The sequence below is a fragment of the Aptenodytes patagonicus genome, chromosome 1 (genome assembly GCF_965638725.1).
Source record: "Aptenodytes patagonicus chromosome 1, bAptPat1.pri.cur, whole genome shotgun sequence".
In the NCBI taxonomy this organism is placed as follows: Eukaryota; Metazoa; Chordata; class Aves; order Sphenisciformes; family Spheniscidae; genus Aptenodytes; species Aptenodytes patagonicus.
The window spans coordinates 139,701,981-139,724,010 of NC_134949.1; the positions used below are offsets into that span (position 1 = coordinate 139,701,981).

The 22,030-nt window shown below is 37.2% G+C and overlaps 1 protein-coding gene across 5 annotated transcripts in view; it reads right to left on the reverse strand.

Annotated features, from left to right (window-relative positions):
• Positions 1-22,030, reverse strand: part of CDKL5 (cyclin dependent kinase like 5) — a 135,141-nt gene that overhangs the window by 77,479 nt on the left and 35,632 nt on the right. For 4 of the 5 annotated variants that reach the window (XM_076356828.1, XM_076356792.1, XM_076356810.1 and 1 more), the window contains 2 exons: positions 8,406-8,636; positions 7,815-7,849 (listed from right to left, as the gene is read on the reverse strand). In XM_076356828.1, the coding sequence (XP_076212943.1) occupies positions 7,815-7,849; positions 8,406-8,469 (99 nt within the window). In that variant the 5' untranslated portion in view covers positions 8,470-8,636. Of the gene's footprint in view, positions 1-7,814; positions 7,850-8,405; positions 8,637-11,939; positions 12,060-22,030 lie in introns of those variants that run through there. The other variant, XM_076356801.1, reaches the window with a different exon arrangement.

Here is a 22,030-nt window from a genome sequence, read left to right on the forward strand (position 1 = left end):
TAGCGCTTTTAATTACATACAAAAATCAAAGAAAAAGATCTGCAGAAAATTTGAGGATGTAACCAAATAGAGGCAGCAATGAGATAGCAATAGTAACAATGAGAGAATATGTGACATCTTAGACATAAATCAGTAGGATTTGGCACTGTACTTTTTACCTGGGTTTAGGTGAAGGACAGTTATATGTAAATTGATGGTATATTAAAAAAATGCATAAGGACAGAATACTTTACACAGTATACAGAAATATCAGTTAATACTTTAAACAGTACGCACAGGCAAGTAGAAGACTTAAAGGACAGATGGCTTTAGGCACAGGATAAGGTAATAAAAAAATACACTGCTGGCATAATCTGTGCTAGAATATTCTGGTGATAATGACTTCCCAGTAGCACTTTACCAATTAGAGACTGTGAATTCTGTGGGGAGTATCACAACATGCCTGCCCTGTTCTTAATCCGTTGTTTACCTCTAACAAAGTCACTTTTAAGATACTGATAAGATACTAGCTGAACTCATCTGACTCAAAATGACCGTTCTTGTGTATATCAGGGTAGTAGATTGGAAAAAGTCTATGCAGTATTCAGCTTTCAGCTTTACTCTGAAATGATAAATGATGCTCCTAATATAATTCAAATTTTGCTGGAAGGTTCTAATTTTGAAAGTCAATTGTATATGAAGAAATACAAATATTTAAAATATGCTTTGCCTGAATTGAATCACTTGCCATGTAATGCTAAATGTTCTGCATTATTATCTTTTGTTGCATACCACTGCAGTCTGTTTTCCATAACTTTTAACAGCAGTACTTTCATATTTAACTTCAGATCAGTTATTAAAATGAATACCAATATTGTACCTAGTATCTATCTCTGTCAAAAGCAGATAGAAATACCTCTCCTTAACTCACAGTATTACAGTAAGTTTAGTGACATAGAAACACCAAGAACCAGAAACTTCCAAATCAGCATAGCTAGTATTTCAGGGTTCAAATACCAGACAGTGCTAGTTTATTCTCTAGCTGAGTAGTCAAAATCTGACATCAGCTCATACTACCCCCATCATATGAAAGATACCATTGAGGGGAAAAATGTAGACAGCAATCTTTACTCATTTTGGGAACTCAGATTTTTCATTTACTCATAATTTCATTTCTCAGTCATCCAAACAGGAACTACTGTCAAATCAGTAAATACAAAGTAAAAGAAAAAAGAGTTGTACCCATTTCAGTACAGAAGATAATACCAGAAAAAAGTTGAAGATAAACTGCAATGAAGACTGTATTCTTCAGTCCAAGCATTTGGCTTAACACATGCTGGAGAGCTAAGGAACCTCAAAAGCCAGATCTAAAGCAAGAATGTCAGAAAACACAACATACTGAAGATAAATGCAACTTTTACAAACAAGTACACTTACCTTTTAATTTTGACACTAAAGAGAAACTCATCAACATAAAAAGAAGTGTTAGCAGATTTCCAGTGAGAAGAGGAAGATGATGTTAACAACATCAGCAGATACATGAGTTGGAGAAGGGATTCTAACCTCTACCAGGCAAATTCAGAACTCCGTTCTTATGATAATATCAGGGAGACCCCAAATTTTCTACGGGTATGAAGCTCTCATTCCCTCCGTGAAAGCAGCATGACCAGGTCCCAGGTGCCTGTACACAAAATGCAAGCGTCATGGGAAACAAACAGGAGGAACTAGGAGTCGGTGCACAGTTACAGAAATATGCGTTATCTGAACTACCCATCACCCTAGATGATGAAATCGCTCATTAGGATTACAGAAAATGTGGTGGGATAGCTCGCATGACCGGAGCACTGCCATGAACAGACTCAGGATATTTTGAGGAGGACGAGCTAAGAAGGCAAGGAGATTCTTGCAAAGGAAAGGGAGGCTTGAATGCACAGACATTTGCTTTAAAATAGGTAAGAAACAAGTCAAAAGTTTTTGCATGAGGGCTAGAAGACAGAACAACTCAGGTGACATTAGGGTGGACATCTGCTTCAAAGCACCTGATCAAGAGAGCAAAATAGATAAAGCCTTCTAAGGGAAGCCTTACAATAAAGTCCAGTTTTCACAGAGGACTTAGAGCACTCCAACATCTGCTGCAAGGGTAATACAGCATGATGGAGACAGTCGGGAGATTTTTGGAAGATGCAGAAGGCAATTTCTTGACACAACTGACCAATGAACCAATAGGAATGTGAAGGTTGATGATAACCTAAGAGGCAGTGACAACATGTCGTCACCCTGACCAGAAGACCACTGTACATGGAGGAGCTAGCGCTCCACATCAGGGTCCCCCTGAGGAAGCCCAGGCCTGTGCTGTGCCGCACAAATCCCATGGCCACAGGACAAACTCACCCAGCTCCTTGCAAGAGAGCAGCCCGCAGGCAGCTCCCGCGCAGCACCAGCGCCTGCATCGCCTGGCCTTTATCTAGGGATGCGGCACGAAGTTCTCCCGAGAACATCCTTTCTGTTTGACAGTAGAAATGATTAATACCATTTTCTTGTAAGAAAATCCTGTAATAGCTTGAACAATGAAAATGGGGTAACCCCTTCTTACAGATACGGTCTGCACAGCATGCTGCACCCTGATCAGAAGCCAATTTGATGCTGCACAACTCAAGGTTCCCAGCATCTAAAGGGACGTAAGATCACCTGTAACATTTTTACTTTACTAAAGCTAACACTATAAAGAAATAGCACTTTAAATGACATTTTACAGAGTCTGAGTGCCTTTCTTACTGGCATTACAACAGACCAGCATCTCCTGATGCAAAACACCACGATATAGTGGAATTTAAGATCCTGAAAGAATTAAGAAAGAGGGGCAGTGGAATTACAACCCTGGACCTTCAATAGAACAGATTCACCTTTTTCAAAGATCTGCTTAGAGACAGCCCTAAAGGGTAAAGGGGTCTAGGAGGGCTGGTGGTTCTACAAGGTTGACTTCCTCAAAGCACAGGAATGGCCCACTCTAACACACAGAAAACTGGGAAAAGTTTCTTGAGTTGGCCAGCATTGGTAAACGAGGAATCCCTGTCTGAGCTCAAACAAACAAATAGTGCAAAGAGTGAAGAAGTGGAGATAGCCTACCTGGAGGAACAGAAAAAACACTGGTTTCAAAGGGTAACCCTTTGAATTTCTAAATTAAATTTAATTAAATTTCTAAATCATTAAACTGTATACCCTCAGGCTCCAAAGACTCTGATAACACACAGCACGTAGCAAGAGAAGGGATAAGTCTAGGAGAATTCAAATTTCTACTGTGCTTTTAGAGAATCTGCATCACCACACACCTAGCTAACCTAAAAAACCCCCATAAATTTATACATACAGATATATGTATATAGGCATCTTCTCTTTTGCATATTTTTCGGTGTTTTTTCCTGCAAGTTTCTGCTGGCTCCCCACACCAACAGGTCTAAAAGTGGAAAATCATCAGCTACAACACTTTGTTATTTATATAATGATCAGCTTTAGATGTCTAGGTATTTCATGCTCGTTTCTTAAGATGCAGTCTATTCCTTATTTACCGGATAATAATGAAATCCTGCTCAGAAGAAAAAAATGACTTTTTTGAATAGACTTGCATGTGCGTCCTTCTCAAACATTCAACTGAACATTTGCAAAACCCTGGTTAGATAAAGCAAACCACTATGCATGCTCTGCAGATGGGAACTAAAGCAGAAGTTAGAATCACTGCTTTCAAAGCATTAGTAGAACAGCTATGGTTTGACTGCCTGCTAGTATGCATTCTCCTTCCTCTCCAGCCTGGCCCTGTGGTGAGCTGTGCCTCATTCTAATGCATGACCCCCTGTTCCAGTGTCATCATCTTGTCTACCTAGACGCAGTCTCCATTTATCCCAGTCATCCAAGGATGTATTCACCTCATTTGTACAAACTCCTCCTACTTGCAGCTACAATTTTCAGTGTTCCTCCCTAGATACACAGGTTATTATCTCACAGTATATCAATACATTCCCTTTTCACGCTGACTTCCAACTTAATTTTTTCTTCTAGGCTTCTTTCTGCAGTGTGCCTGTCTTTCCTATGGCTTTCCCACAGCACCTTCCTATCATTTTATTGATTTTAAGTCACAATATTGTCCTATTAGCTTTGTATCTGATGTCAGAGTCCTCCTAATACTTGTGCCTAAGTCCCTATTCACAAAGGATAACTCTACGTGAAGCTGCAAGCCCATGTTGCAAAGTAAAGGGGATAGTGGTTTTATTTAAAGGGCAAATATTTGTCAAGTCTTAAACATCAGCAAAGATTCTTTTCCTCAGCCATGATCTCTGACACTGCTGAACTGTTCAAGTGGCTTTTCTATTCAGAAAACATAGCTGAGATCTAGTAAATAAGCCAAGACAGCCTATTCTAATAGTTTGTGAATATAAAATGTATTTCCAGTATTTTGAAACACAATGTACTCCAGTATACTTCCTTATGAAAAGTCCTCTCATTAAAAGAAAAAAAAAAAGGCAAAAGCTTTTCAGAACATCAGATCTGCTTTATCTCAACATTATTTGTATTAGCTTCACATCAGAAGAAAACCAACAGATAAACAAGTAATCTTTATGCACAAACCACAATTAGCAATAAAGAACTGTGATAAAAACATGCTGTATAATAATGTAAACACAGTCATTCTAGAGGAGCTACTTTACCTTTTCTGATAATGTTCCCTCAGCAAAGAAAAAACACATATAATAATGACAAGGTATTTGTTCCTTATGCCATTCTCTCCAATTTAAATCCATATATACATGCCAATGAAATGCACTGGGGCAAAAAGCTACATATTTATTGAAGCACTAGTGGATTATATGTTGGAAAATTGTTGCAATTAGGGACCGGCTCCTCATTTCACACAGAATTTACCCTCTCACCAATACAATGGAGATACACTGACTTACAATAGCTGAGAATTTGATCCTAGCATGTTACCACTATTTATAAAGATGAATATAAATACTTCTACATTCAAATTCTTAGACATAATTGTTAGCTTTGCACAAAAAGAAACACAGTACATGCTGAGGGAACACAGCCAAGGATGGCCTGGTATATAACATACATACATTAAAAATACTGCAACATTCTCTAGTTTTTATGCTGCTTCTGAACTTCTTACATGGTGCTGAACAGTTACTATGTAATGCACTCAAAGTTCAACTGTGCTACCTGCAGACAGATCACGTGGAAGAACTTCTTACTTTCTTCATCCATACTAAAAAAAGTATGTCCATCAGCAGGCAAACAGTAAAAAAAAAAAACAAAACCCACCACATATCCTTGCATTTCCAGGTAATTCTGTTAAAACTTCATGAAAGTGAATTAAATCTTTGTTTTCCTATACAAGTAGGACAGCTGTACTAAAAAACAGTTCTTGATCAAGGAGAACTACTACATATACCATCCTGCAATATGTTTTTTTTCCTTCCTTTGTATACAAGTAACTTTTCTTAATGCACAATCTTTGCTATCATGGTTTGGTAGAAATTCCCATTTTGAGCTAATTAATGACTGGTTTTAGGCCTCACCTAAACCCCACCCTTTAGTTTATAACATCTTTGATGTCACAGGAATTAGAATCTTCTCCTCTTTTCTTCCTCCCTTCCCCTTCCCATTAGAAGGGTGTTTCTCTACAACTTCAGTTCTACCATGTTCATTATAGTCAATGATTAACATCAGAGCCTTAAGACTTCTGTCTATAATTTGGATCTTTTCTGTCTTAAGGTAAATGAAAATCTGGAGCAAACAGGCAGCATCTTTTCACATCTTCAAGCTCCCATTCATACTGTCCCCCCAACTCTCTTCCTCTATAGCCACTTTTCCTCCGTATTTAAAAGGAATAAGCCAAGTAAAAAATAATTAAATACATCAAAAAATGTAGAAACTAGTAAATAATTCTATTTATTATGATGCCTATAATTAAAAATGAACTAAACTCCTGTGGCAATTATCAAATGTTTTCTTAACAAGCCTTGTATATCTAGGCAACAAGCAGGAGGTGCCTGCTCTGAATCTGTGCAGCACCTTGCAAAAGAGCTGGGGAGAGGTCTCTTTCAACATATTTTACCAAGGCGTAAAAGGAAAAAGTTAAGATGACAAACAGCCAGGGGAAGGATGGAAAAAAAGACACGTCAAAGTTTAACTTTTAGATAGTAAAACAGATAGCCCCTAAAGTCATCTGCTCTTAAGAGGCTGGGTGCAGCTTGTTTTAAGTAAGTGAGAATCATAAATCAGTAAGCTTAGAATAGCAACATACCTCGCCTTTTCTTCAGATCTCCAAATATTGGAAACCCTAGGTCTTAGTAAACCCACCTGCTAGAAACTTTAATAAATACCACTTTGTTTTAGAACTTCAATACAGTTGTTTCAATTAAGCTTGAAGCTGCAGAAAAAAATGGTGCAACTACCTAAAACTTTAGATCCTCACAAGCAATCAGCATCCTTACACAGGCTGTAGGAAGAAGCACCCCCCCTCTGCTAAAGGAAAGCCTTTCCTTTCTAGTCATCTGGTATACTGTATGGTATTCTTATAGGAACTTGGACAACAGATTACCCTGCCATTATACTACACTCTTAGAGTACTGAACTCTTTGACATGAGGACATGACTAAAGACATCCAGAGCTTAAATTTCACTCAGCAATGTAGGAAATCCTAGAAACTTCTTGAGTCTTGGTGAGGTTACCTTCCATAAAGAAGAAAGCTGCCTAGTATAAACTGTATTGTCACTACCCAGGTGCTTTCAGACTATTCACCTGAATTATTATTCCGTAACTATCCAAAAATATCCAATTTACCAAAGCCATTCTATTGCGTTTTATAGTCTCCCCCAAGCCCAACAAGGCTTCAGCTTGAGATAGGATCTTTCCAAGTTCAAATTTTTTTTTTCCTTTTTTAACTTTAAGTCAGTATAATAGTGTAAGCCACTTCAAATATAGTTATATGTCCTGTGCAAAAGTCCTTCTGTGTACATGCTGAAAGCCACCGCAGGAACGCAGGCCCTCTGCACAGTGTTAACTTTTTCTAGAAAAAGGTATGAACTACATACAAAAACTTATATATATTCTTGGATCACTACAAATGAATCATTCTATGATTCTGAAATGTTTTGCTTAAGAGAAGTAGAAGTTATTTTATATGACTACACTGCAGCTCGAAAGACAGCAAAGTAGTTCATGTCAGAGTTCCCTGTTGATGAGCAGCAAGTTCAGATACATCCAACTTACACAGTAGTTTAAACAGTGTAGACAGGTTGCCAGACTTCATTTTTGTCTGAAACGGGGTTTTTTCTTTCCTTTTTTACTTCTTCTTCTTCCAAATTAAAAATCAACAAGCATAAAAGTCAGTGCTTTCTTACTGCAGTTTGATTGTCTAACAGCTGTAGAGATTCCACATAGATCCCACTCCCTCCCCACCCAAGACAGCTAAGTGCTTATACAGCTGTATTTGGCAATTAATTTGACATTCTAATTGAGACTGTTTGAGCTTAAAGTGCATTCAAAAATAACTTTTTTCTTTTTTTCAAAACTCTCTTAGTTGAGATTAATGAAACATTAGTAATACTTCATATGTTTCAGACAAATATTAAACACCAAAAAAATGGAGGTTTGGTACTAGACGTAGCCATTTCCTCTGACAGTATTGCAATGAAAAAACTGATAACTGACTGCAAGGAAAAGCCCACCCCAGCTGCCACATCTCATACATAGTAACATCTCAGTTCTCATCAAAAGTCATTGTTTCACCCAAATAGGAACATTTATCTCTGACTTAAAGGAACTTACTTACCTTGTGTCTGCATTTAAGTACAACGCCATAGGCTCCTGAAACAAATAAGAAAAGAGATAAATCATCTCGAAGCAGAAAAAAAAGCAGCATGATAAAACAGTCTTCAGTCACCTCCTGGCTATAGAAATAATATTGTTCCCAGTACTATTATCCAGAACTTGCATATACAGGTATTGTACTAAATTTCTGTGAACTGAAACAATTTTATAAAAAATGCTTGGAAGTAAATGGATTTTAAAATGCTGAAATTATTTTTTTAAATATACTTGCAGAGAAGTTTGATAACTTGCATCTCCCCACTATCACTACAGAGAAATTAATACAGTAAACTTAAAAAACAAAAAACCCAAAAAACCCCAACAAACCCCTCCCCAAAACACAAAACTGTCCCATTTCTCTTCCTTTCCTTTCAGCTTCCAAACTTCTCCTTCCATTTGAGAATGGAATTAGGAGGAGCTGTAGAGAATAAACTGATGTTTCTTAAGATTTGCATACAAGCAATATTTTGCAAATGAAAACTTACTACCATCAAGAGAACTAGGTCAAATCTATATAAAATTCTAATTCATTTTTTGTTAAGATACTACTTACCTTCACCTACAACCCCAAGGATCTCAAATTTATTCATCACATTACCAATGTTAGGAATCTTCATCAAGACAAATTCCTCTTACGGTGAGAGCCACAAAACATGGCACAATGGAGAGCGTCCAAAGAGTTTGCAAAAGGCAATTGCGAAAAGGCTCTTGGAAAAAAAAAATTCCACCTTCATCAACCAGACTTCTCACACTCTTTCTTAACTTCTAGGCAGTCAGTAGCTTCCTGGGGAAAGAAGAGAATATAGTGTAATTAGTACTTTGTTTTATTTCAGTAAGAGCGCGCAGTGGTATATATACATCACACCAATATTGTCTAACAATTGTAACAGACAATTAATTTATTTCCATATTTTATGATCAAGAGAGCTTAGCAGCATGTATAATGGATGGAACCTATTGAGAACATATATCTGACAGAACAGCTGGCCTTGTAATTCCATATTTAGGATGTCTATTACAATAGTAACTAACTTAAAGTTATTTTCTACAGGACAGAAGAAAACAAAAATGTTGATAGGAACTACCTCAGTGAGCAAAAAATACACCTATAATTACTTATGTTCTCAGTTTGGTGTATGTTGACAGCTAGGTATTAAAACAAATTGTGTTTAGTCAATTTATTATTTGTCCACTGTAATGACAAAAAGGATAAGGTAGAAAGAACACTCAACAACAGAAAATAGTCTTCTATTACTCTTTTCTGTGATTGTTTAAAAAAAATTAAAGGCCATTATTTGCTAGACTGACTAGCAATCAGATTTAGAAAAGTATTTCCATTACGAGCTTATTTAATGGAAATGTAATAAACAGAAAAAAGTGTTTTCAAAGGTTTTTTTCCATGTTTCCCAAACACTGAAGTAATCTATCAAATCAAGCAACTATACACAGGGAAAAGAACAAAGTTTTTTGTGTTTGTCTGTTTTAGGCTCACCACATCTCTCCTATAATCTTAGAAATTTGATAAACTAAACACACTGAAGTTTGGTTTTGCTAATTCAGACTGCCTTTTTTCCCCTAACATTAAAGGCGTACATCCCACATTCAAAAACCTAAAATGGCTTCACCATGAATCAGAAATGTGTCATTTCCACAGTTCAGTGCTCCAAGAACAGGACTACTCATGAGGAACAAGATGGCAGGATAGAAGTTAATTCATTTAATTAACTTACATGTAATGAGTGTGACCTAATGATATTGGGTTCAGCTCACACAAACGGGAAGTCTCGTTGCTATTTCACTACAAGCTAGGGGTGCTGGCCAAAAGCCCTGTGTTGACTAAGTCACACATAACAAAAAGGATGACTCAAGGGTGGAGGGAAATCACAGTGACACTAGCCTCAGCAAGACACAGGGAGATAGTTTGGGGGGTTTTGTTATTTTAGAAGCAACTTCAGAGTTAACCTACCGCAGTATTTTGGAAACAAACTTTGAAAATAAAGCAGTGACTTCCAAATTAAAAGGATGGTTAGGGGTTTTTTTGTTTGTTTTTATTTTGTTTTTAAAAAGTTACCAATCCTTAATGGATTATTTCAGTGGTTTAATTTACTGTTTTAATTAATCAATTTTTTCTCCGCTTGTGAATTGTATAAAATACCCTTTCCTTTCCCTTCCATATACTCTCCTCCTATCTCATTTAGCATCTCCTTCTCACAAAAGCCTTTGTGCTGTTTGTCCAGGCTTTCTGGTTGCAGTAATGAACTAAGAAATGGGCTCCTGGAAAAGCAGAGGCATCTGCTCAGTTGCACCCATCAGCATGAGAACAGAGTCTGCACTGAGCTGCTTCAGCTTTCTACTGAAACAGGCTGGTGCCAGGCACATGGGTGCAGCTGGCTGTCCCCACACTGCAGCTGAGTGATGGGAATACCGCTACAGAGACCTTGAAAGAACCATTAATGCTGTAACATAAACAAGACAACAGGTCAACTGCGTTCAGAACGGCAAAAATACTTGCTGGAAAGAAAGGAACAGTCAGAAAATGTATATTCTGTTTTCTGCTAGCACTATTCAATAACATCACCAAATCCGCTACTTCAGTTCCCAACATTATTCATTGACAAGTCTTTCTAGAAATTAGTTTGTGATAACATTCATTACTTATCTGCTAAAGTTATTACCATACACTGTCTTTCTGCCTTACAGTGTACACAATACATTTTGGATCTATGACAAAACAGTGAAGCAGCTTATGAGATAATGTATCAAAAACTCAACAAGAAATTTAGATGCAGTTTCCTCTTTCCCTCATTCATAATTTCTAAATTTCTCATAAACTACTTAAAGCTATACAGGCCTGCAGCTTGTGATCCACTATTTTTATTTTTCTATTTTTAAGACTTCTACAAGTGTATTCAGTACGTATCCTCTTTTTTTGGGGGAAATAAAGGTTAGACTTGCAAGCAGCTGACCTTCCTTTCTGAAATTCAGTACTACACATCTTCCTCTCCCCACCAATCATGCAGTTTCCCTTTTCACTTCATTAAAAGTAAGAGCCACAGAAAGCTGATTCGCTTGTTACACTGGTGCTCCCGGACGCATGGCACCTAGAGCAGCATTCACATGTAATTCCCTAAAGGTAAAAGCCTGTCAACTCACTTATCGATGTTCATTCGCCATCAGTGATACACTTCGACTGGCCCAAAGAAACACACAAACCAGCTCCTCAAATTCTCCTCAAAGTGCATCATGACTGACAGCAAAGGTAATATAGATGCACATACAGGGGGACTCCCAAAAGAAAACTGCACTTCAGTGACCCATCTCTTCTGTGCTAGCTCGAGAGTCGTCTTCGTGCACAACTCTGCCAAGAGCACTTCATAAGAACCTAATCTTGAAATGAAAAGGAGAGCTAATGAAAAGACAAGTGGCATGCAGCAGTAGTATGGATTCATACCCAAACGCTTTTTGCCCCAGCTCTTTTGCCACATCTCCTCAAGCAGGGCAGTAATTCAAACTAGTTCTCTCCTGCAACATTAGTGAACTCAGACTACCTAGACCCATCTAGTCCCTAGACAAGATGTATATACTTGTTTGAGATCTTTGCCTTCAAAAGCTCCTGCAAGACTGAAAAGAAACTGCTAAAAGTACTTGCTCAGTGGCAGCACCTACTGAACTTTCTGGGATTTTTCTGCTTTTGGAAAGGCACTGGCCTTAAGACTGTTTTTAAAATCACTGATTCTTGCAGGGAATCTGGTAACATGAAGTCAAAATCTATGAACGACACAGAGTCTTGTGAATAGCAGAGTGAGTAACTGTAACAATAAAAATAAAGAAAAAATAAAATCTAGAAGTTTTAACCAAAAAAGTAATTTCAAGAAAGTTGTCCATAGCAAGAATTACATTATTCTGTAACTTAGCGAAGACAGGCTAGATTCTTTCAAGCTGAACACTGGAAATAGCAAGGAAAACCTTATTAATAGCATCCACAATTTTGTTCTTTGCACTTAGCACCATATAGGTCTGTTTTAATAAGTTGCCTGCTGGCTAGAATGATAAACCTTGCAGAAGAGGAAATAAGGCCATTCTTTACCTCTCAGAGGTTCTCAGAAGGAAAATAGCACTCATTCTCCTAACATCCCTTTGAGGCAGCCAGATTCACAGCACATCAACAATTTACGAATTAAACCAACAGATCTCTGAGATGGTCTCAATGTTACCATGGCGTTCTACAAAACACAGAGCCAATTCAGCAAAATGAAACATCGTGAAATGAAGAACAACAAATTAGTTTCACTTAATCCAGAACTATAACAGTGTGAGATTTTAATACAAACGTAGTTGTTTTGCAATAGTGTGTAAGGCTTATATGTAAAAACCAAAAACTGTATAAACATTCTGGGAATGAACACACAGACTATTACAGCATTATGGTACCTCATCATTTGCATTTAAATTAAAACAGTGGGGAAAAACCCCAGCTCTTCCCCAATTCCTTTTCCCTTCACGACCATTAAGAATTCTAGAGCATCACCCAAAATCATCCAACTTAACCACTCACTCCAAGGCCTCAATCCTGAATAAAAATGCTATTCATTATTTCATAATCATCAATAGCGGGGGGGAGCACTCTTTACATAGTTAGTAGAGACATTTAGTGAGAATTATAAAAAACTTGAGGTAGACATTTGACTTCACAAAATCGGGAGAAATAAAAAAACTGTTCTAGGAATACACAGATTTGTGTATCAGTATATCGTATATCAAGTATACAGTTCATTTCATACATCAAAACAGAACACAATTTGCACCCTGCTGAAGTCAGTTACAAACTTCTAATTGACTTCAAAGTCATCCATTAGCTTTTAAACAAGCTTCTTGCCAGTAGGTAATACACCCCTCTTGCTCTCCTAGAACAAGAAGTAAACTTAATCTTTTTATGTATTTGTTTATTATTTTTACTCACTGAGAAGATATAACTAGGAATTTCTAGAGGCTGGGTACATTTTCATCTGCTCGCTAACAAAACAGCAGGTCAGTAAACAGATGTAAAGAACTTATACCATGTAAGTATCTGTCTTTGATGGTTACCCATCAATCCAAACCCTGGCACGTCTTCTGTTTTACAAGGTACACACATGAAACGAAGCATTAACCACCTCTGTTAGTCATGATGTATCACTACTACAGCACCTCTTCCTTCTCCTCCTCTTTATATATGTAGTTCTATTTCTTGAGATTTTCCAGGAAAACCCTAATTAAAGTTACAAGCACCTGATTCAGTGTTATAGCAGAATATACAAGTGACAGGGTTAAGAAAACAGTTGGAGAAATTTTTCAGATTTATTGATCCAAGAGTATTAAGAGGAATTACAGATCAGGAAGAACCAAGTCAGTATTTGAACAGCTGTGAGGAGGAAGCTAGTAGTAATAGCCTGACTTTAAGAATGGAGAGAAAAAAAATAGTCATATTGCTAGCGAAGTTTTGCCAATCTCACTCCTGCATTTGGAAAAATCTACCACTTGTTGTTTTCCCGTTTTATGGAGGGACAGTAGACCTTCTAATGGGACAAGGTTCTGGAGGAAGAGCTATCAAGATTTCATAATATGAAGAAACCCACAATGTGGAAGTTGAAAAAAAGAAAAAGCTGAAGAGGAGATAAAAAGCAACAAGAACTTGCAATTATGCAAGCCATTTTTCATACTCTAAGCTTCAATCTATCCTCCTCTGCTCATAAAAAAAAAAATTAGGAATGAAAAGAACAGCTGGTGAAAATAAATACAAGATTTAGAAAACTGTCAAACTTGAACAAATTATGTAAAAGCAAAACACCAAGGTTGCTTGCACAAGCTCACAGGTTTTAAAATTCAGCTCCAGCAAGCTTTTTATTGACATTGCTAATATCATCATTGGAACTTGCCTTCACTGTTGTTGGTTTTTGGAGGAGTGTTTTTGCTTTTTTCTTTTTCTTTTTTTTTTTTTTTTTAAATAGCTGAAAACTGCAAGCTCATCTGGATGAGTTATACATCAAGGAAGTCATCGTCGCATAACTGGCCTAAAAGGCAGCATGCCTCCATGGCAGCAGGGCCGGGGGTGCAGAGGGGAAGAACCTGAACAAAGTTCCCATCCCACAGCAAGCGCACAACTAGGAAAAGGGTTGAATCAGCTCCCAACTATTAAAGATACCTGTTTGGTTAAATTCCTAAAGGAAAACTGAGCTTGAAGACCAGGGCACCAATAACAATTTAGTTTGCTTTATCTTGTTCTGTGCATGCTCTTCCTTTTGTATGCAAGTACAGATTAAAAAATAAATTTAGCTCATCCTGGATATATGAACTAAATTCACTTCTCAGAGTTAAAACGCAGGATCTATGAGCTTCTCTAACAGCTGTGGCCAACTCAAAAGAGTGGGTGCTTAGCAGGATGCTTCTAAGACCATAGCGACAAATAAGCAGACTGATTATCAAAGTGTTGAGCACAAAAGCAGCTCCCATGAGTCATAACAGAAGGACAGGAAAGACAATTTTGCTTCCATTTTAGTCTTCCTCTCCGATAAGAACCTTAAATACGTCTATTGTGGGTGTGACGGCTTCTTACGCAGTTTATGCTGGTCCTTACGCATGCTGGGCAGACTTCGCCATACCTGTAGCAGCTCTGAAGAAAAGCAACCACAGTACAGAGAATAACACTCTCAACAGCAACCTGTTAAATCCAAAGCCTTTGCAGTTCCATCTGGCAGAAGGAGCCTGATGCTTTTGCATTCACTTCTATCAAATGGAAGTGCCCAACATTGTAGTTGAAGTAAAAGCACACTTCTGCTTACTGAGACACCATTAGGCAAGGGGGGCAAGGAAAAAAAGTAATATATATTTTTTTAGATAAAAGAACATCTTATTTCATAATAGAATATCTTCCTGTAGAAGAAGCTAATATTTCTTTATCTGACATAGTATTTGTAGTGGTCTCCTTAGAAGTTGGTTCTTTCATTTTAATCTTTCCTTCTCTCTTCCCAGAACACCAGCGTCCAATAATATCCTATATTCGTCACGTTGCTCACTATTTAGTCCGATGTTATCTTTGACAATCTGCCATGGACTTTAAATCCCCAGGCTATAAAATATTACAGGCACAGCTTTTTCATCTTTAATAATTACCAAAAAAGGCTACTATTTTCAAAGAGTTACACATTAGGACTCACTTTGTGACTCAATTCCACATTTACGTTTGAAGATTCATACTTAGAATTAAAAAAAAAGAAAAAAGTTTTGAGCATACAAGTCTGCCTCCTTAACCACAAAAAAAGGGAACACATTAGAAGCACTGAGCAGCCAGTCAATTGAAGGACTGCTCTAAAGTTTGAGCTCAGCAGGGTATTTGTGGAAAGAAGGGGCCTCTCGAGTTCTTCCATCATGCTTTCTGGTCCCTCTATTCTCTGGCAGCCTACTGTCAAAAAGCCACTGCTAGGTTCCTCTCCACAATGGCAGCAACCACTAACTCTGTACCAGCAATCCTATACCACCCTGCTGTCAGCAGACAAAACAACAGATGCAGAAGACCTGGCCACTTAGAAAAAAGTCCTCTGATGCATTCCTAACTGGATCAGCCACCAAATCTTTCATATGTGCACACACAAAGCATACTGGCAGTTTAAAAAGACTGTCTCCTAACAAAAAAAGACCAAAAATTCTTTTAATCTGACAAACTTTCTCCCTCCTACCAACCCAGTTTTGTCTTCATTGTTCTAAAAATAACTCCCATTCACATTCTAAAAGTCAGATGTTCCTCTCTGCACTGGCTTTGGCTGGGATGGAGCTTTCTCATAAAGAGAACAGAAAAGGTGAATATAAAGTATTTATAAATAGCAAATGAACACTGAAACTAAATTCTGCGGGCATTCTAATGCAGATCAAAATAACCACAATGACTACTCTTCCTTGTAATCTTCAAACATGTCATTAAATACAGATTACTAGTTCAGTATCTTAAGTAAAAAGAAAAAACCCCAAGAAATCACTTTTTCCTTTAAAAGGACATACCAGAGATATGGAACAAACAAAAATATGAGGGGCGAGCCCCCCAAAGTTTAATACTAAATTAATAAGAAAATACAATACATGCAAATGAACAGAATTATATTCTAATTACACTATAAAATTATTTATCATTTCTTCTTGATGTGTTTTCCAGACAGTCAGAGGCATTTTATTTAAATAATACTGATCCATCTTTTACAAAGTTAACCTTGCAAAGAATGCCATCAAAAGTTTTCAATAAAGGACAAAAAGAAGCCACTCAATTACTAACTGTCCTAACACCCAAAGACAGGTCATTTCAAGAATAAATTCACATTAGTATGCAAGCACATGTGCAGGAAACATTTAAAGAAACAACTCAAAGGCTTTTCATTATTGGTTCTTCTTTCACAAAAGTCATTACCAGTGATTAAACCACATGGTGGGCAAACAGTGTACAGTGGGGGTCTTTGGGGGGAGTGTTGGGTTGTTTGGTGGTGGTTTTTTTTTTGTTTGGGTTTGCTTTTTTCCTTTAGTTAGAAAAAGACTCTCTAACTCCATCAACCTCAAAACAGCTTGCTTCAAAAAACTCGAAGAAATTGAAACCTATAGAAACATCTCTCCATATGAAGTTTCATCTGAATTTGAAGATATTGCTACTATTTCAATGTGTGAAAGTATTACAAGACATTTGCTCCAGTTTTACAGATTTCAGAGATAACTGCGAGTACAATTAATACCGAAAATATCTGAATGTGCTTAACACTTTATAGAATTGTTTTATTATGATGCCTATTATCAGAGTGACTGAACACTAACCATGTTGAAATAAAAAGGTGAGTTTTGCTGCAGTTTCTAGTTGAAAAAACCTGTTAAACTTACACAGGTGACTAAATCAATTAAGCATAACCCAAGTCAAGAAGACTAATCTCCAAAGTGGCTCAGACTGCATAAAGACCTTATGACCATTGTAATAAGCTGAAGTTCAATAAAAAAGATCCACATTCCAGATAAAGAAGAAAAAATAAAAAAAAATCCCAACAATTCCTCTCTCAATTAACATAAGCTTCCTTGAAACAGAGGATGAAACTTTTGAGTCTTCCAGAATGCAGCGCCACAGAAGCAGCAGCAGCAATGTATCAGGTACCAAGGGCAATCCTAGTGAGGACTCCTAAGATTAAACTGAAAACCCTGAGATAAACTTTGTGTTCAGTGCAATCCCACTGCAGAGAAAGTACAGCAACAGAGCAATCAACTTGTGCTGTTACGACAGATGCCCTCATGCTGAGCCACCTAGCACACCTTCAGGTAGGGGGAACTTCAGTCTGCTATGTAAATTACTGCAAACATATTTGGAAGATGTATTAAGGTGACCAAGTCAATTTGCAAAATGTGCAAACAGCTTTCCAGTGGAGAAAAAAAAAATACAGAAACAAAACCACAAATTTAATTCAGTGATCTCATCTAAAAGCAGCAAAAATCAACTAGAAAATAGTCAGGCAAAAGTAACGAAGACCAGAATATTATCTTTTGCACAAGATCATATGCTTATCTCCACCACTGCTAACTGCATCAGTGAATGGATACTAATGAAAAGGTCATCTGTATACAAGAAAAAACACGCTGGGAGCAACACTTATTCACATTCATTCATGTACCATTTGTTTTACCTAAACACCAAATCTAAGCTCTATTGAAATTATAGTGAAACTGGGTGGTGGTGGGCAAAACAGGCTGTTGTGATTCTTACCTGCTTTTGAATATTTGTACTCAAAAATCTCTTCAATGATTAAAAGATCCACTTTCATCTCTTACAGCATGAAATAAAATTACTACAATCAGGATAGTTCAGAGCTTGGCAGCTTAAAAATTATAAAATCTAGTGGTTGTGGATTTAAAACAACTAGGGCATTAGCTAAAGCAGAAGTTCTTTTTCAGAAAGAAGCAAGTGAGCCACCATTGTACTTCAAATCGCAAAGTTGCAAGTGAACTCTAGGTTGGAAGGCACATACTTGTATTAGTATGTTACAACACAGGGGGCAGTTCTGCTATGAGGAAACCAGTAGAAGAACTACCTTCAATAAAGATGAAGGGAAACTGAGAAACTAGCAACATAATTATAAAGGCAGACAGTCTGCCATCCTGTACATATTATCCAGGGATTGAGGTGGATCACAGCAAAGCTGAATATGAACCCTCCAACAGGGCTTGGAGCACTGGAGAGACTTACTCCCTTAAAGAGACTGTTTGAGAAAACTACTGAAATTCATAGAATACTTCCCCCTGTATACCCTTCCCCCTTACACTATGAATTTAAGCTACGGTGGAAAAATTATTTGCCATTTCTAAACTTGGTATCTCTAATTCTATATTAGAACAGATGAGATTCTGATTATTATTTTATTCCTCAAACTTAAAGGACTCCAAAACCCCTATTATGAAACCTAATTGCAAAGACTTGTAATCGCTTATGATGTTCACTTTTCCTCTCCTGTTAATTTCAAATGTTAGATGCATTCTTGGGTCTTGTCTTTAATTACATGATAAGCTCTTTGATAAGGAAACTTTTTTACTATGTTGAAGGCCTCTGGGTGTTGTTATAAAAAAAAGTTATAAAGACAATGTTTGAAACCATGCTATGGTACTGGTTCTTTGCATGAACAGAATTGCTGTGGTAAAATATGAGTCTTAAGGTAAATGCAAGTCTCACCAGATGACTCAGGAAAAAACTTCAAAAACATTAGGAAGCAATTTGATTCATCTCTGGGAACAGGATGTGGTAATAATTTTTTTTTTTTTAATAATAAACAACACTGTTTCAATGCCAGCCTCCATAATGACTACAAAAAATAAAGTAATAGCTTCTCTTGAAATTTCAGCCTAGTGGTTTCCATTTAATAGTTAAAACAACAAAAAAGATATATTAAATCTCACATAACATGAAAACTATCCTCATAACTAAAAGTATGAATGTTCAGACAAACTTCCTTAACACAAACGCAGCCTGTACTTGTTCTATACCTTCATCCACCACCATCAATATACTGGCAAAACATACATATCCAACCAACCGTGCTTAACTAGCATTTTTGTCAAAAAGTTCAGTATTTAAAATAAAAGCCCAATGAAAGAATGCCACAGCCCTAGTCAACATTATTATTCTGGCAAAAATGTCCCTAAACAGAAGAGTTTTCTACTGAAAGGCGTAAGCTACCTCAAAAAAAGAAGCAAAAGACTAGTATTTACAAGTTAGTCACTATAAGCTAAATTGAAGAATCATCCAAAATTAGAAGGTTATGTATCAATGGAAAAAATATATAAATGTAAATAGGAAGTGGCAGGTGCATGGCCTTTCTCCCAGGCAGGCTGCTTCACAAGTGCCAATAGAGCTTCCCTCTGGCATGCTGATGGCTTCTTGCATGGGAGATTCCCGTGGCAGCAAAAACACGTCTGGACATGTAAGTGACCCAGAAGAGGACCTGAAAAACAGGTTTTGAGAAAAGGGAGATGCATCTAAACAGTAAACAGTGTTGGCAGGCCTACCGAAGAAAAGGTAATAAGAAAAAGCTCATAATCCTGATTTTCATCCTTCACACGTTTCTCTATCCTTTGAGCCTTCTAAATTTAATTATAGAGTGGGGAGGGTGGAGGGAGGAAGAAGGGAAAAAAGAGGGAAGGCAATGCCCCTGGCAAAGGGCACGAAGGGTGGGTGGGTGAGGGAAGAAGGGAAGTTACTCTAGGGAGTCATGGAAGAAGACAGTGAAAGGCTGGCATATCAGGAAGTTCTGGAATGAAAGAAAAGAGGAAAACAAAAAACAAAAAGGAGAAGATGCTTCAGGCATGAGCAATGACTTCATCATGAGATTTGAGATTTATATTAGCTTACAAAAAAATACAGACTTGCAGCACCCAAAAGTCAATATTTGCATAACTGACTTTCCTGTTTCTAATATATCTAGTTACTTCTTGTACAAATAATCTTGTAACATTAAGGGAAACAGAAGTAATTTGGGAGATCTGAACACAAAAGTCTACTCCCAGCAAACCATTATTATTTCCCGTAAAAGGAAAGTAAAAAAACCTTAGAAAATAAGGGCTGGCAACAGTATAGGGGCATACCATGTCTCAGAGGATTAAAAAGAACTTCCCGAAGTTCAGTTATACCTAGTGACAGAGGCTGCTAAGGAGCTTCCGAGGTGAAAGACTCTTCAAATCAAAAAGATGAAACAGCTGTCTCTTGTTTGTGGTAAGCAAGTTGTACAAAACCATATACATATAATGGCAGGCCTAAATATTGGTCATCAAGAAACTAGAACTGAATGGGCACATATCGAGACATTTCATCATCCACCACAGGCAGTAATCACAAAGCAGCAGCACACTGACCCTGTGCCTAACCCAGCACACGCGACCAAAGAAGCCACTGCCCAACAGGTAGGGAGACAACATGTAAGATTACAGTTTTAACCACATCATATTATTCCTTTCCACTAACATTCTCTTTGTGCCTTTCTAACATCGGAAGAGTAATCTCCGCTTTCCTCTGTAACCCAGGTAGAATAGGGGATATGCTATTTACTCAGACAAAAAGTCAGAAATAATTCTTGTAATCTTCAGATTATACCACTTTCTTTGCTGCTCAGGCTGCATACGAAACCAATTTAAATGCAAGTTTAACACTTACGCCTCTTGTGGTGCTAGATATGCATTTCCTACTCCCATCTACTCATATCTCAAAAACCCCAACCCAACCAAACCCAACCCACCAAAACACCAATTTACAGAACTGAATACCTACTGCTAGAGCAAAATTTTTGTAATGTATAAGAGACATCCCTCCCACCCCCAATAAACAGAACTAAAAGACAATCAAGTAATATAAGAGGCTCCATCCTGACCTGGAATTTCAAACACAGATGTTAAATGCATTTCACAGTCTAATTGCATCCATTTTTCAACTGATCAAAATACTTAGTAGTTAGAATAACTCCATTTCTCTGCTTGCGTGCTCAGATTTTTTAAAAAAAGCCAAATACTTTCAAGACAATTTGCACAACAGCGTTTTGCAAGAAATCACAGCTAAAGTATTTTTTCCCGCTGCAAAGTATTTACTAGACAGCAGTAATTCTCTTAGCACTTTTAAAGCTTGAAACACACCTTCTGTTGAATGCTATGAGTCAGTTTTAATGACAGTGTTATGTTCTATTGCTCTGTAGCTTATGCAAGAGAATGAATTTGCATCAAGTACCCAACTTTAGAAGCCACCTTCTCTGCTCCATTGTTAATCCTGAAAAACGGTAAAAAATAGGCTATATTCCCTGCCTGCTTTCTTATTATTTTAAAAGAATAAACCTAATTAGCTGCCTGCAATGTAAAATGGACACAAAATTTGTTATTGTCACCTTATGGATATGTACTCTTTTTTTTGCAGAAAGCCAGTATACAGAAAAAATATAAAGAGTAATAACAGTTTTCATATTTAGTAAAATTTCAAAATTTTAGTCAAGTGTTACCTGATTAGTGTTATTCTTCTCCCTTACCCTGCTTGCAGAAGAATTTACAACAATACCTTTAAGTGACTTCATCTGGAAGAAAACTAACAGTTAACTTCACAAGGAGGAAGATAAAACAGTCCAACATGCTAATTTAAGGGAGGGGAAAAAAAAAAAAGAGGGAGTAAAAATTATCAACTCGTTTATAGATTTACTTTTGAAGACTGTCACTGCTGTCATTGGGGGGAGTATGCAATAGCTTTGCCTTTTTCAAGAAATTCAACAAGAAAAAGTTATAATGCAACATCTCTTGCCATCATGGGTCTTTTAGTCCAAACAGTGGTCCAATCTAAATATGCTTTTCTTTCATTTGCTTTGTCCCCTTGTTTAAAATCCCGCAACCACCCCACCTCCCTAGAATAGCATATTATACTTCTGTTGGGGCTTTTTTTTTTTTTTTTTTTGATTGAAAACATGATTACACTTCACTCAGCTTGACAAAATGAGGGTTTGGCCAATTTGTTCCTAGAAATATGACTGGCAAGTTTTGTAACTGGTTCTCATGCAAACCAATGGCCAAAACCCCTCGCAAATACACCCACAAGTAGCTATACAGACATACAAAGTTAATGTTGGGGTTTTTAATCTCTACATATATATGCACACACAGAGAAATGTA